The sequence below is a fragment of the Cuculus canorus genome, chromosome 10, assembly GCF_017976375.1.
Source record: "Cuculus canorus isolate bCucCan1 chromosome 10, bCucCan1.pri, whole genome shotgun sequence".
Taxonomy (NCBI): domain Eukaryota; kingdom Metazoa; phylum Chordata; class Aves; order Cuculiformes; family Cuculidae; genus Cuculus; species Cuculus canorus.
Window position 1 is genome coordinate 7395701 of NC_071410.1, and position 13195 is coordinate 7408895.

A 13195-nucleotide genomic window follows, 5' to 3' on the forward strand; every position below is an offset into this window, starting at 1 on the left:
GCGCCCGCCCCCTGCCGGGCTCGCCTGCATCCGGGTCCCCGGCCGGCGGTGACGTCATGCTATAAAGGCCCGCAGCGCCTTTGTTCCCTCCATTACGCAGTTACGTCCTGGGCCGAGCGGAGGTGAGCGCAGCTCGCCGGCTCGGGGAGGGGGAGCGGGGCCCTGCGGGACGGGCTGCGCCACCGAGGGAGGCGGCACGGCGAAAGGACGGCCCGGGGTGAGGGGGCTGCGGGCCGGCGGAGCCAGGCCCGGGCCCCCGCACGCCTGGGACCGCGGAGGGCGTCGCGTGGCCGCGATGGGGCGAGCGGGGGTCCCGGCCGTGTGAGGCGCGGCGGCCGCCATTTTAAGCGTGGGGGGCTCCGCATCGCCGGCGGGGACGAAGGGCGTGCAGCGGCCGCGCCTGGAGGGGACGGGCGGGTGGGTCGGAGACGGGTTGAGCGAGGTGCGCGGCCGGAGTCGCGCCGAGGCGTGCGCTGCGCGCTGGGAGAGAGGAGCCCCTGCCAAAGGCGGCCGCCATTTTGTGGCGGTGCTCGGCGAGCCTGAGTTCCCCCCGCCCTGGGGGCCGCTTTGTCCCCGCGCTCCCGGACGGCGGGGGGGTGTGCGTCCCGCCCCACGCTCTCGCCACGCCGCCGCAGCCGTTCCGCCAGGCGCGCGGTTGGGCTTTGTCTTTGTGCTTAGCGCTTCCCCCTCCCTCCCCCCGCCGTGCCTTGGCCGTGGCCTTGCTGTGAGGAGCTGCAGGGGTGGTCTGGGATCTGTTGGGCTGATACGGTGTGTAGGGCGGAACTTTAGCGTAGTGGCGTTGCGCTTTAAGTGGTTTCAAGAACGAGCTTAATTTAGAATACTGGCCCGAGCTGACTTTAATATTTTGGTATTATTTTGACATATTGAGTAAGTTTCTTGAAACGTGTGACAGGGTTTGGAGGGAGGGAATGCTAGGGTTACCATCGAGGGCAAAAAGACAGTAACCCTGGAAGACTACGTGCACTGATATTGCTTGATCTTAAGATCTTGAGTTCTCATCAGTGCTTTGGTGATGCTCTTAAAATTAAGTTATTTGAAATAAGACTATTTAACGTGAAGAAGTAACTGAAGGCAGTACTACTACTGGCTGCTTCGCTTTAAAAATTTACATTTGTGTTCCTCATATGAGTATCTGTGCCTTAATATTCATATCTCTCAGTTAACATCTTACTCAGGAGTATTTGCTTGTACTGCTGAGGAAATAAGTCGTTTATAGCCTATAAGATGGAATGGAATTCTCCACTGCAGTCTGATCTTTTGTCATTAACAACCTTGTGCTTTTAATAGGTCATTTATAGAACCAAAATGGTTGAAGCAGATCGTCCTGGGAAGCTGTTCATTGGAGGCCTGAACACAGAGACTAATGAAAAAGCCCTCGAGGCTGTATTCGGCAAATATGGACGCATTGTGGAAGGTAAAAAGAAAACTAAAGAATAAAAAAGAACAATATAGCTGTGATGACTTTTTTGGCATTGATCATCTGAAATGATGGTGCTTTCATGTCCTCTAAGAAGTCCTGAGCTTAAATGGTTAAAAAAAGGTTCAGTGTTACTGCCTCCTTACAGGAAGGAGTAATGTGGGTTTTTTTGTTTTTCTGCAGTCCTTTTGATGAAAGACCGTGAAACCAACAAGTCCAGAGGATTTGCGTTTGTCACATTTGAGAGTCCAGCAGATGCAAAAGATGCTGCCAGAGATATGAATGGAAAGGTAGGAATGAAGACCAATTTTACATCACTGTTGTTACTGACCAGCAATATTGATCTTTGGGGTAAATGGACTAGTAATAAAAATTGGAAAGACAACAGGTTAGAGGATCCTGGAGACAAACCATAATTTGGCAGAATGTCTCCATGTCCCTGACAGATGTCTGTCTGGCTGTCAGTTATTATCTCTTCTTAATTTTCTTTAAATTGGTGGAGAGCTTTCTGGTAGTTGGTTCTTCATTCTTGCATGTCTCCTATAATGTTTTTGTTGTATCATTTTAATGTAGTGCTGTGTAAATTAGACTTCAGGGAAGTGACTTACCTGTAAAGGATTAATGTTTCCCTTAACATGGGTTTAACGTGACTTCCCTGCTGTGCTGGAGCATTGACTGTGTTGATGCTCTCTGGTAGTCTCTAGGTATCCTCATACGTTGATGAGTTGCACCATCAATCTACTTGGCATGTGTGAGGAGCATCTTGCCAGTTAATGTGAACTAGCTTTCCAGTTAGCCAGCAAGTGGATTTGCTTGTTTACACCATGCAATGTAATGATAGGGCTTTAAGGGGAAGTAAAAGTTGAATACATATGTAATGTTTTTAAAAACAAAAACCTGTGAACTTGAAGCAAAAACTCTGAGATAAAAACCAGGGTGTTTTGTCAAAGGATTATAGCTTTTGTGGTCTGTGTCCATTCCAGCAAGGGTGTGAAAAGCTAGATTCAAGTTTGCAACTTAATGGTTAGGAGCTGCTTGTCTTCATAGAGGTGCTGTCTCCTTGGGCAGTGAAAGCTGTCTTCTCAGTTAACTTGGATCTCAGACTGATCTTTCGTGTGTAATCTGAATGGTTTTAAGTTCACGGTGCATCAGCCTTTTTCTAAGCGGTGTCTGAGATGCTATTCATGTCAGGTGAAGAAGCCTCTATTGATGGTGATTAATGCTTGGGAATTTGATAGCTGTCAGTCTTACTGGTATAAGATGTGGGAGTGAAGGAAAAATGTCAATCATTGCTGTCAGTAAGTAGACGATAAATGAACATTTGCACTTCAGGAAAAAGAAAATGAGCTTGTGTTCATGGTGAACACGTAGTGAAATGTCCTTGATATGTGCAATAAGATTTCTACTGTGTTTGCTTGGTTTCTGGGTGCTTCAGGACAACCTTATGCAGTTAGTGTTACTTTCTCTGGCGACCTGCTTCCTTTTTAAACAAGTGAGTAGTTTCTGTCAAGGCAGAGAGTGACAAATCAGATAATGTCTGTTGTGTACCAGCCTGAACATCCTTGAAGGTGCTCCTTTCGTTTAATTGGTTTCTGCATTGTGTAGCTTGCTACAGTTCTGAAGACTTGTTTACTGCAGTTCTTAAACACTTATTTCCTCTCAAGTACTTATTGCACTGAACCTTCTCCTAAGGTAACTTTCCATCAACAGCTAATTATCAGACAAAGGAGTTCAGTCACTAATCCAGAGTGCTTGTGGAGTGCAACTTGCAGATGAAAATCCCTGTGAAAATAATCACCAGCTGTTCTAAGTCTCGAATGTTGTGGCATGTGTTTGGTCACATTGGAAACATTCAGGAAAGTAAAGCCTAGTGTAGTAGCTAAATGAGATTGAATGTGGCTGAGGTAATGTCTACGTGTTCTGGAATGCACCATCTGCATCACAGTCAAGAAATGCTAGAAAGTACTGCTTTGTGGTTCATCATTCTCCTTGTCTTCAATGCTACAAATTTAAAAATGCTTTCATCTGCTTTGAAATTTGAACAACAAAGAATATATGAAAAGGACACTCTCGCTTGGGATTTGGCCTAGAATGCCTTCTGAACATAAACCATTTTGTGCTGCTGTGGGTAGTTCTCGTTCTGTACTGGCCTAGCTTGGTTTGATGATGGATGTGGAAGATGTTCATGAGCTATTCTCTTGTCCTCATCTTCAAAAAGTGTTCTGGACAGTAAGTACTGCTCTTACCTCAAAGATGGTGTTCTAGATAAGTGATGTTTGAACCATGCTGTGAGAAGACATCACTGTACCACATCAGATCCTGAGTTTTTCTTTGTATGTGGAAATGATGGATCGGAGCGCTCATGAGAATTACAGGCACTTAAGAAGCAGTGAAAGGATTGTGCAGACAATAGTTCAAGGAGTCTGAAAGGAGTTCATTGACCTGTATAGGGAGAAGAGTTCTGCATCACCTATGTGTTGCTCATTCTGTCATTCCAGAGGAATTCAAAGTTGCAGCCAGTAGAAGAGGCTGACTTAGGTTCCGCAAGAGTAAACTTAGACTTGTTTTTTTGCTTTGCAAAACATTCATAGAAAATGTATATCCAATATTTTCCTCCTTTCTAGGTGGGAGGAAGGGAGTAAATTACTCTTCATTCTAAAATGGGACAAGCATGGACTAGTCTAAGCTTGCTTGTTGAAGATTAATTTCAATTCTACAGGAGGAGGCCAGGAGGTAATGAATTTGGAGCAGGGGTGGAGATGTTTTCACTTAAACTACTTGACCTGAAGGATGTTACTGTCCATGTTAGTGAGTCTGAGCATCACTGAAGAAATGTTACAAGTGCTTTTATCGTAGCAAATAATTAACCTTCTTTGAGAAGAACGTTAATTGCATGATGGTCAAGTCTACATCCTGCTGACATGAAATGCACATGCTTACGTGCATGCAACTGTGAATACTGCCAAGTCTGTAGCGGTCATTCTGTGCAGTAGGCTGTTCTCATCATCTTTTGGCTCTAACTCCTGAGGACTAAATGGATAATTAAAGGGAGAATATGACCTTAAAGGAGACATCTGGGACAAGCCAAAGATTTAATTGCAGTGTAGACCTGGCCAGACATCTGGACCGTCTTAAGGAGCTGGAAGCAAATATTACAATCTGAATAGCAGACTTAAACTGTACTCAGCGCTACAGAAGACTGTCTTCCTTTAATTGACAGAGTTTCTAGTTTGTCTGGTGAAGAAGTGACGCAATACTTGGAATATCAGTCTGATAAGAAATGACCTTCAGTTCTTGAATATGGAAGCCCACTTGATGTGCCATCAAGGAAGATGCAGAAATCGTGGAGTCACTGCAGCATCAACAGTAAAATGATCCATGTGAGAGGAAAGCCCTCTGTGATGTTGGGCCGCAGTTTCATTCAAGTTTCTGTAAGTGTCCTTGAAATACTTGATGGCTGCCCCACTCCAAGAACTACTCAAGAACATAATTTATCTTTTCTGTTGGAATATGGAACGGTTTGCAGGATGGTTCTGTGATTCCCTTTGGTTAAGATTCCCTGGCTCATTCCACATACAGGAGTTTTTGATTGCCAAGCTATTATTATCCTTAAATTACTTTGCTACTTTTAGCAGGGAGGTGACTCTACTTTATGTTGCCCCTATAATAGTAAAAGTGCTACTGTAACACTCTGAAACAAGGTTATAAACACCAACTAATGAGTGTATGGACAACTGGTGCTTTGGGCTCGTTTACAGAAATCCTTATTCTGAGGTGGCTTGTGTGAATTTTATTTGTTCAGTGAGATGAAACTTTGACCTAAGAACCTATAAAATGAATTTGTCCCTTGTGCTTTAAAATACGACAAACTTTGACAAATATCTTCTGGTTAACCAAAAAGAATCTCCTTTGGCTTCATGAAACGTCTTTTTTTTTTGACCTTAGGCATAGCTATTTAAGACCACTTGCATAAAGCACTTTCAGTAGAAACCTATCTTGCCTAAGTAAAATGCCAAAAGTATGAGGCAGAAGGAAATAGGAGGAGAAATGGTAAGGCAAACTACCTCCTACATAAAAGAAAAGGAAAGAACTTGCACCTAGCATGCAGGTGTTCAGAACCCATGCTAGCAGAAGGGGATAGTGTGTGGTTTCCAAACTTGAAAGAAGCTGTTGGGAATCTGCCATGAAATTGACAGCAGTGGTCACAATGGCAAAGCTTAAGGCTTCAAGCTCACTGTTCTTGTTTTGAGAAGGATGGCTGAGACAGGGCAATGATGATGATGGCAAAACAATACTATGCAAACTGAGAAGTCCCAGTAATGAGAGGTACTAATGCTCAAACCTGGAATGTTTTGGCTAGTCCTGCCTTCAAAAAGGCTTTTTGAAGAACCTTCCGTAAGTAAAATGTTTTTATGAAGTCAAAGCAAAGACCAAAATGGTTTTGCTAGTGTTTCTTAACTTTTTTCCTCGCAATGGATCAAGTTGAACCTATGGATGTAAACATTGTTTTTTCAAACAGTAGCTGCAACTACCTATGGTGACAGAGTACGTGAGCTACTGTGGTGGATAAATTCAGAAGTGGCTAGATTGCAGTGCAGAAAAAAAAAGATTCAGTATGTCAGTAAACAACATATCAGCAGTTCAGAGTCAGTAATGACTAGCAGTTACGTTCATTTTTTGCAGCAGAGTGGTGCAATAAACAACACTTCCTGCCTGTATAATTCATGAGTTTAACATTAAACTGCTATAGAAGGCATGTAAACCATGTTTGTCAGGATAAATGTGCAGTAACCTCGCTTCAGTAGAGCTTGGGATCTTGGCTCTGCTGTAATTAACAAATGTGTAGTGTCTGAAAGATTACATGGAAATTTGATTAATTAGGTTGAGGTACTCGATATGTCTTAACCACCTGCTCATGTTTGAGGTACAGTAGTTGGCTGCAGAGTTCCTGTTACGGCAGGTCTATATTCCAGAAAAAGCTTCCACTTTTTTTCCACAAATAAAACCCCACACCACAAAGCACCTCAGCTCTGGAAATGCAAGTAATAAGAGTAAATTGTGACACTCACCTTTGTTGAAAACCCAGCTTGAAACAGTAGAAAGGAGGGGTGAATTATCATACTCGTTCTGCTTTATAGATGCTGAAATTACTTCTAAATACTTCAGTGATCACCGGTTTTATCAGGACATCAAGAAAATGTACTAAACGGCCTCCCCATTGCCAGAAATCCCAACTGAAGCTAAGATATCTTCAGCTTAACCCTGTAACTCCTGGTGCAGTCCTAGTTTTGTACAAAAATCCATGGCAATTGCAAGTAAATTGGAGACGATAAATCATGTTTCATTAACAGAATAAATGACATGGGGCTGCCGTAATCATTGGACACTTGTATTTTCACTGAAAGTCATTTCTGATGCTGCTCTGTATTTTTTCATCAATACCACAAGAATGAAGTGCTGTAGAAATTAGGCCCAACATGCTGCTGAGTACATGGGGACTAATACTGAAGACTGAAATCAGTTCTAGAGTTGCTCTAACTTTATAAAATGGAAGCCCCATATTAGCAAAGCAAGAGGGGCTTAATTTAAGAAATACAAACGTGACTGAGCAGTAAGTAAAGCAGCTTCTTCTTTAGTCATTAGATGGGAAGGCAATTAAAGTGGAACAAGCAACCAAGCCATCCTTTGAAAGTGGTGGCAGGCGTGGGCCGCCACCCCCTCCACGAAGCAGAGGTCCTCCCAGGGGCCTTAGAGGTGGAAGAGGCGGAAGTGGCGTGAGAGGACCACCTTCAAGAGGGAGTCACTTGGGTATGTATTTACCTCTCTCATTATATACTCGGACAACATACAAGACAATGCCATTGGAAGATGACAGTAATCCTACTGGAAAAAAGTCAAACAGCCGAATAGTGCACTCCTTGTTCCTTATTAAAATGATGAAATATGATCTCTGCAGTTTAGTCAATTTTTTATTAGGCAAGTATGCCTTAAGAAAAGGCTTTCAAATATGAAGATTCCTTTCTACAACTAACTCTCCACTTGACTTTTGGCTATGAAAGAAAAGCAAAACTCCTGCCTTCCACGTGAGAAAGGAAGCTTTCTGATATTGAAGTTGAAAAAGCGATTCTCTTCCACCAGGGAAAGGGAACTGCCTTTCATTCTTACTATCAAGAGATCTAAACTTAATAAATTCTAGGACTGATACTTCCAGATCATAGAGGGAGTTAGAGAGGCTAAGACTTGTTTGTTGTTACAAAATAGTGTTGAGTTGAAGCTTTCTGAAGTGGAAGGATAGTTTATTACTTGATACTGGATATTCTTTAATTTAAGATACAGCTATTTATTCAGAGATTTTCAGTATCAAAACAAAACTGTTGCCTGAAAGAAAAAGCAAGCAGCACCTGAGGTAGAACAGTAAAAGCTGCAATGCAGAAGAAAAAAAAAAAAAATGGAAATGGTGAAAACTCCTGTCTTCAAGAGTCTGTAGTAGGTTCTACAGACTCTGCGGTGTCTCTGTTCCCTCTCTGTAGGATCTTCTCCAGTATGTACTCCCAGATGGCTCTTGTCTTCTGAGAACAGTAACTTGTTGAGCATTTAAGCTGTGATTGATTACAGATATCAGCTTTCTCCCTTGTATCACATTGTGGCTTTTGGATAAGTTCTAGAAGACAGTTCTTGACAGGAATTTAGGCTATGAAGTTAACTTGGTGGGTTCTCAATTCTGCCAGTAGCATCTAGTCATGACCAAAACACAAGAGAAGGCTTTGAGGTCTATCTTTTGAAGGTTTATGGTTGATCACATAGTGGTAATAGCGCCTAGGTTGTTTTAGTTAGGCTGTAGGGGCATACAGGTGAATATCACAGAAATAACAGGCTGGTTCATGGCTTATCCTTCTAGGGTCTTCTCGAGGTCCACTTCCCATGAAAAGAGGTCCACCTCCACGAAGTGGAGGCCCTCCTCCAAAAAGATCTGCACCTTCAGGACCAGTGCGCAGCAGTAGTATGGGAGGAAGAGGTAAGGAGTTCCTGAATTATTTTGTTGCTTAGTCAACTGAAGCAGCTTAGCCTTTCTTCAGGAACTGTTGCAAGTTGTTGATTCTAACTTAAATTTGTGGTCGGATAGTGTAGTGTTTTTTTCTAATCTATCTGTATGAGTGCGTTGGTTCCAGTGCTGCTTTAAAACTGTAAAAGAAGAAGTTTGAGGTATTAGGTTTTTTTGGGAAAAAGAAAAATTGCTGGTTTTGTCATTGTGAACTGTGATGCATATTTCAAGTTAAACCTATATTTAACTGTCGTGGTTACTGCTTCAGAGGGCAAAATTCCCTACTTATTTATTTTCACTCTTCAGTCTTTTTTTGTATTACACTGTCAAATAAGAGATGGAAAGAACAAACTTGAGGAGTTCTGCTATGAGTTCAAAAGTAAAGCTACCAAAACTGCTAGCAGAATCCATAGAATCCATCCAGCATTTGGGCAGCTTGATGTTGGTTCCAATTTTTTTTCATAACGGAAACAAGAGCCTCAGGGTGAGGAGGGTCACGGAAGTCCTTCTGCAGTAGATGACAACCTGTTGAGGGCCAGTATTGGAGTGGACCCACACAAAACAGCTCAAGAGGTTTTAGAAGAACTAAATGTTGACTATTTAGCAGTTTACATCAAACTGGAAAATCAAAAAGCTTGACAAATAGCTACTGGATGAGCTGAATGAAAACAAAAGAATCAATGTTACAAATTCTGCTCTGCTGCTTTTTTGCACAAGAAAAATGATCCATTTCTTGGGCACATTGTGACATGCGGCAAAAAAGGAATTCTGTGTAGCCAGTGGCAATTAATGCAGTGGCTAGGCCTAGGTGAGCACCAAAGCACTTCCTCAATCCAAAACTGCATCAAAAGAAGGCTGTGGTCACTGAAGGCTGGCAAGCAGAATCATGGACTACAGCTTGTTGAATTCTGGTGAAACCATCACAGCAGATAAATACTGCTGGGAAATGGAAAAAAAAAATGAACCCAAGAAGTGCAGTGTTGATGACATTGGTCCTTTTTGAATGACCAATGTCATCTTGTCCATGACAGTGCCCAATTGCATGTCTCGCAAATGACTGTGCGGAAGCTGCAAACTGGGCTACAAAACTACCTCACCCAGCTGGCTTGTAAGACCTCTCTCTCCCACTGACAGCACTTTCAAACATCTCTGCTTTCTGCAAGAGACTGTTTTCCACAACAAAGCAGCAGCTCAAAGTGCCTTCAAAGAATTAATCTGTTCCAGGGCTCTAGAGCTCTATGCTACCGGAATAAATAGACTTGTTTCTTGTTGGCAAAAATGCATAGATTCTAATTGTTCTTATTTTGATTCATAAATTTTACTCTAAGCTGAGATACGCTGCTGTAAAATTGATGGTTAAAACCAACTATTTTTGCACCAACCTAATACTATAAATACAGGCTACAGATATGTTTGAATAGGTATCAGCAGTGTGCTAGTACTTGCCTTGAGGAGTCTTGTGTGTGACTAAAGTTAAAACATTTGAACTATTTCTCTTAAGCTCCTGTGTCACGTGGAAGAGACAGTTATGGCGGTCCCCCCCGCAGAGAACCAATGCCATCACGAAGAGATGTCTACATGTCTCCAAGAGATGATGGCTATAGCACTAAAGATGGGTAAATTCTTTTACTAATTTAGTTTGCCCTTGTTTTGTTTGGAGAAGGTTTTGATCCCTATTTTTTTTGAAGTATGGCATAGAGCTAATATCTGAATTCTTGTTCTTTGTAGTTATTCAAGCAGAGATTATCCCAGTTCCAGGGATACACGGGACTACGCACCACCTCCACGAGACTATGCGTATCGTGATTATGGTCATTCCAGCTCACGTGATGAATACCCCTCTAGGGGATACAGGTATCTACTGTTCGATTTTTCTGCTGTCATTTTATCCTTGCTGTAATCTTACTGATTTGTACTAAGTCTTAGTAGTCTTTCCTCCTATAGCGATCGTGATGGATACGGTGGAGGACGGGACAGAGATTACTCAGATCATCCCAGTGGTGGAGGCTCCTACAGAGATTCATATGAGAGTTATGGTAAGACTCCATTTTGAGGATCATGTTATAATTTGTTCAGTCAGTAACACCTGACTTTTACTAGGTTGTTCGTGTTTTAGGGGGAAATGGCAGGCTCTTTTTTTTCCTCCCCCTGCCCTTGCAGGGCAGTACAGTTGTTTGGTTATCATTTGATCATCTTGTTAAGTGAGGTATAAGATAAAGAAGCAAAGCCTCCAGTTCAGAAATGCAGCTGTCTCTGGAAAATATGGCTGAGTTTCTTCTCTAAAGTAACAAGCTGTTCTGGAATACCCAGTAAAGCGCCTTCCTGAATAAGCACCGTCTTCATTCCTTCAGAGTCTTTAAATCCACTCACTGCCTGATGTGCAGTCCCCACTTTAAATACTATTAGGGTGGCAGGTTATATTAAGAACATCTCAATACATACAAAAGAGTAGCAGTAAACATTTAATACAGCAATTCTATAAATTCAGATTGAAATTGTTATATATAACTTATGGTGTTGCCATATTGCCTGACCATTGACCCTGCAGGTAACTCACGTAGTGCTCCACCTGCACGAGGGCCCCCGCCATCTTATGGTGGAAGCAGTCGATATGATGATTACGGCAGCACACGAGATGGATATGGAAGCCGAGAAAGTTACTCAAGCAGCAGAAGTGATGTCTACTCAAGTGGCCGTGATCGTGTTGGAAGACAAGACAGGGGTCTTCCCCCATCCATGGAAAGGGGCTATCCACCTCCTCGTGATTCTTACAGTAGTTCAAGCCGCGGAGCGCCCAGAGGCGGTGGCCGTGGCGGAAGCAGATCCGATAGAGGTGGAGGCAGAAGCAGATACTAAAAACACTCTTAAACTTTTGGACCAAGACAGATTACTTTTCAAAAAAAAAAAAAAAAAAAAGGAAAGTGGAAGTTGTTCTATCTTTACTACCAGAGGACTACTAAAAGGAAAAGTTGTTTTCACCTTTTTTTATTGTTGCCTGTTAAGTTTTCCCCTCCATGACTTTTATGCCTTTGTGAGGAAAAGTTAAACCAATGTTTAATTTCATTTCAAAATTGTTAACATTTCTTTCAAAAAGCAGATGTTAAATGTATAAAACTTGAGCTGTGTACTAGTGTTGTAATTTTCAAAGTAAAGTTTCCCTGAAATGCCACACTTCCATCTGAATTTCCTCATGAATGGAACAAGCGGTTCTTAAGATCTTCCACACAACATCCAGCCATCGTTCAGGGAGGTGGATTGTTCTACATGTTCAGCATCTTGTTCTTGATAAAAGTATCGCTTGTGGTTTGGAGGGTGGTGGGGATATTCCACAAAAGGTTCAGTTTTGCTTAGAATTTGAAGTCAGTGTTGCCAGTACAAATGCCTTCAGATAATTGTGTAAAGAAAAATAGAGGATGTCATTCGCTTAACCCAAAAAAAAGCAAGTGGATAATACTATTTTCTGCCTTCCTACTGTTTTATGGGGTGTTTGAAAAAATCTCCCCAGTAGATCATGTACATGTAAGTCAGCTACAAGAATGCCTTTGTAAAAGTTTTAAAACAAAAAAACCAAACCAATTCCATCAAAGAAGCTGCAAAAGGATGCTTACTTATACTGTTTCAAATTTTTGCAACTCTGTAGTGTTTCACTTTTAAAGGAACATCTTTGATTCCAAAGGAGAAAATAAGATAAGCAAAGAAGTCTTTCTCTCCAACTTCTCAAAGGCTTATGGCTTCATAAAAACAAGTGAATCTTTCAGCATTCCACAGCTGCTTTAAAGCATCAAATGCCTGTGAAACAGCAAAGATGGTAAGCAAAGCAAACCAGTTTTTCAGTCTAAGTGAAAATTGAACCAAGTTGTCTTCCTCTAGTACAGTAAGACAAGCTGCACGTTGTGGCAATGGAAGTGCTGTCTAGATTAAAGAAAAAAAAAAAGGAAAATAAATACTTCAATGCATTAGAAGTTCTCCAAATTCAACATTTCTTCTTGGATAAAAGCATTTATGGCACCAATTTTGAAACTAAAGACCTAATGCCCTCTCACTGTAGAGAGAATATTGCCAAGTAGGTTGGGAGGGGGTTATTGTGTGCACAGTATCTTTCAGTGAAGATGCTTGACGAGGCTTCTTTTACTATATTAAAATTAAAGCCTTGTGAAATCAGGAATTGGTTTAGATTGACAAATACCAGCTCGGCTGTTGGGAGTTTGAAGCAAGCCATTGCAAACATGATATTTAGTTGGATGCTTGACTCTATTTAGTTTGATGCTGCGTTACAGGGATATCTAGGCAGAACCTGTGGCAAACTGTTATGACTCGGGTAAAGCCATGAAGTTGAAAATGATGCTCTTGAATATAGTAGACGTGAAGACCTCCAACTAAAAAAAAACAAAACAAAGACAAGCAAAACCCCAAAAAGTTAAAGCTTTGTACTACTGTTTAGTCTGCAGTAAATTCTGTTGTTCAACTTATGGATTTAACGTGGCAGTGCATCATTGAAAAGGAATGACAGTCCATAAGCCATGCAACCTATCACTAAGCCATTCGCATCCATTCCAAGCCAGTGAATGCTCCACCACTTAAAGAGAAGTAGTAAAACTTGCAACAGAATAATCTGCAAACCCAAGCTTCTGACTTGAAATGGGGGGGAAGCACTGTAGATTGACTTGTGTTGTAAGATTTACTTTTCTTAATTTGTTTTATCTTTCAATTGCAGG

At 41.9% G+C, this 13195-nt stretch overlaps 1 protein-coding gene and 1 non-coding gene across 4 annotated transcripts; both read left to right on the forward strand.

Moving 5' to 3' along the window:
• Positions 1-42: 42 nt before the first annotated feature.
• On the forward strand, positions 43-12876 carry RBMX (RNA binding motif protein X-linked). 3 transcript variants are annotated; one of them, XM_054075945.1, is made up of 9 exons: positions 43-122; positions 1309-1435; positions 1622-1728; positions 7075-7246; positions 8337-8453; positions 9982-10096; positions 10209-10334; positions 10410-10516; positions 11029-12876. In XM_054075945.1, exons 2-9 carry the CDS (start codon positions 1327-1329, stop codon positions 11334-11336), a joined length of 1161 nt encoding a protein of 386 aa, XP_053931920.1. In that variant the 5' UTR covers positions 43-122; positions 1309-1326; the 3' UTR covers positions 11337-12876. The 3 variants fall into 3 exon arrangements, with proteins under 3 accessions (XP_053931920.1, XP_053931922.1, XP_053931921.1); XM_054075947.1 differs by having other exon boundaries at positions 10425-10516; XM_054075946.1 differs by lacking the exon at positions 43-122 and adding an exon at positions 196-217.
• On the forward strand, positions 1473-1545 carry LOC128853231 (small nucleolar RNA SNORD61). The gene has a single exon (XR_008451579.1). It is a non-coding gene; the product is annotated as a small nucleolar RNA SNORD61 (small nucleolar RNA).
• Positions 12877-13195: the final 319 nt, after the last annotated feature.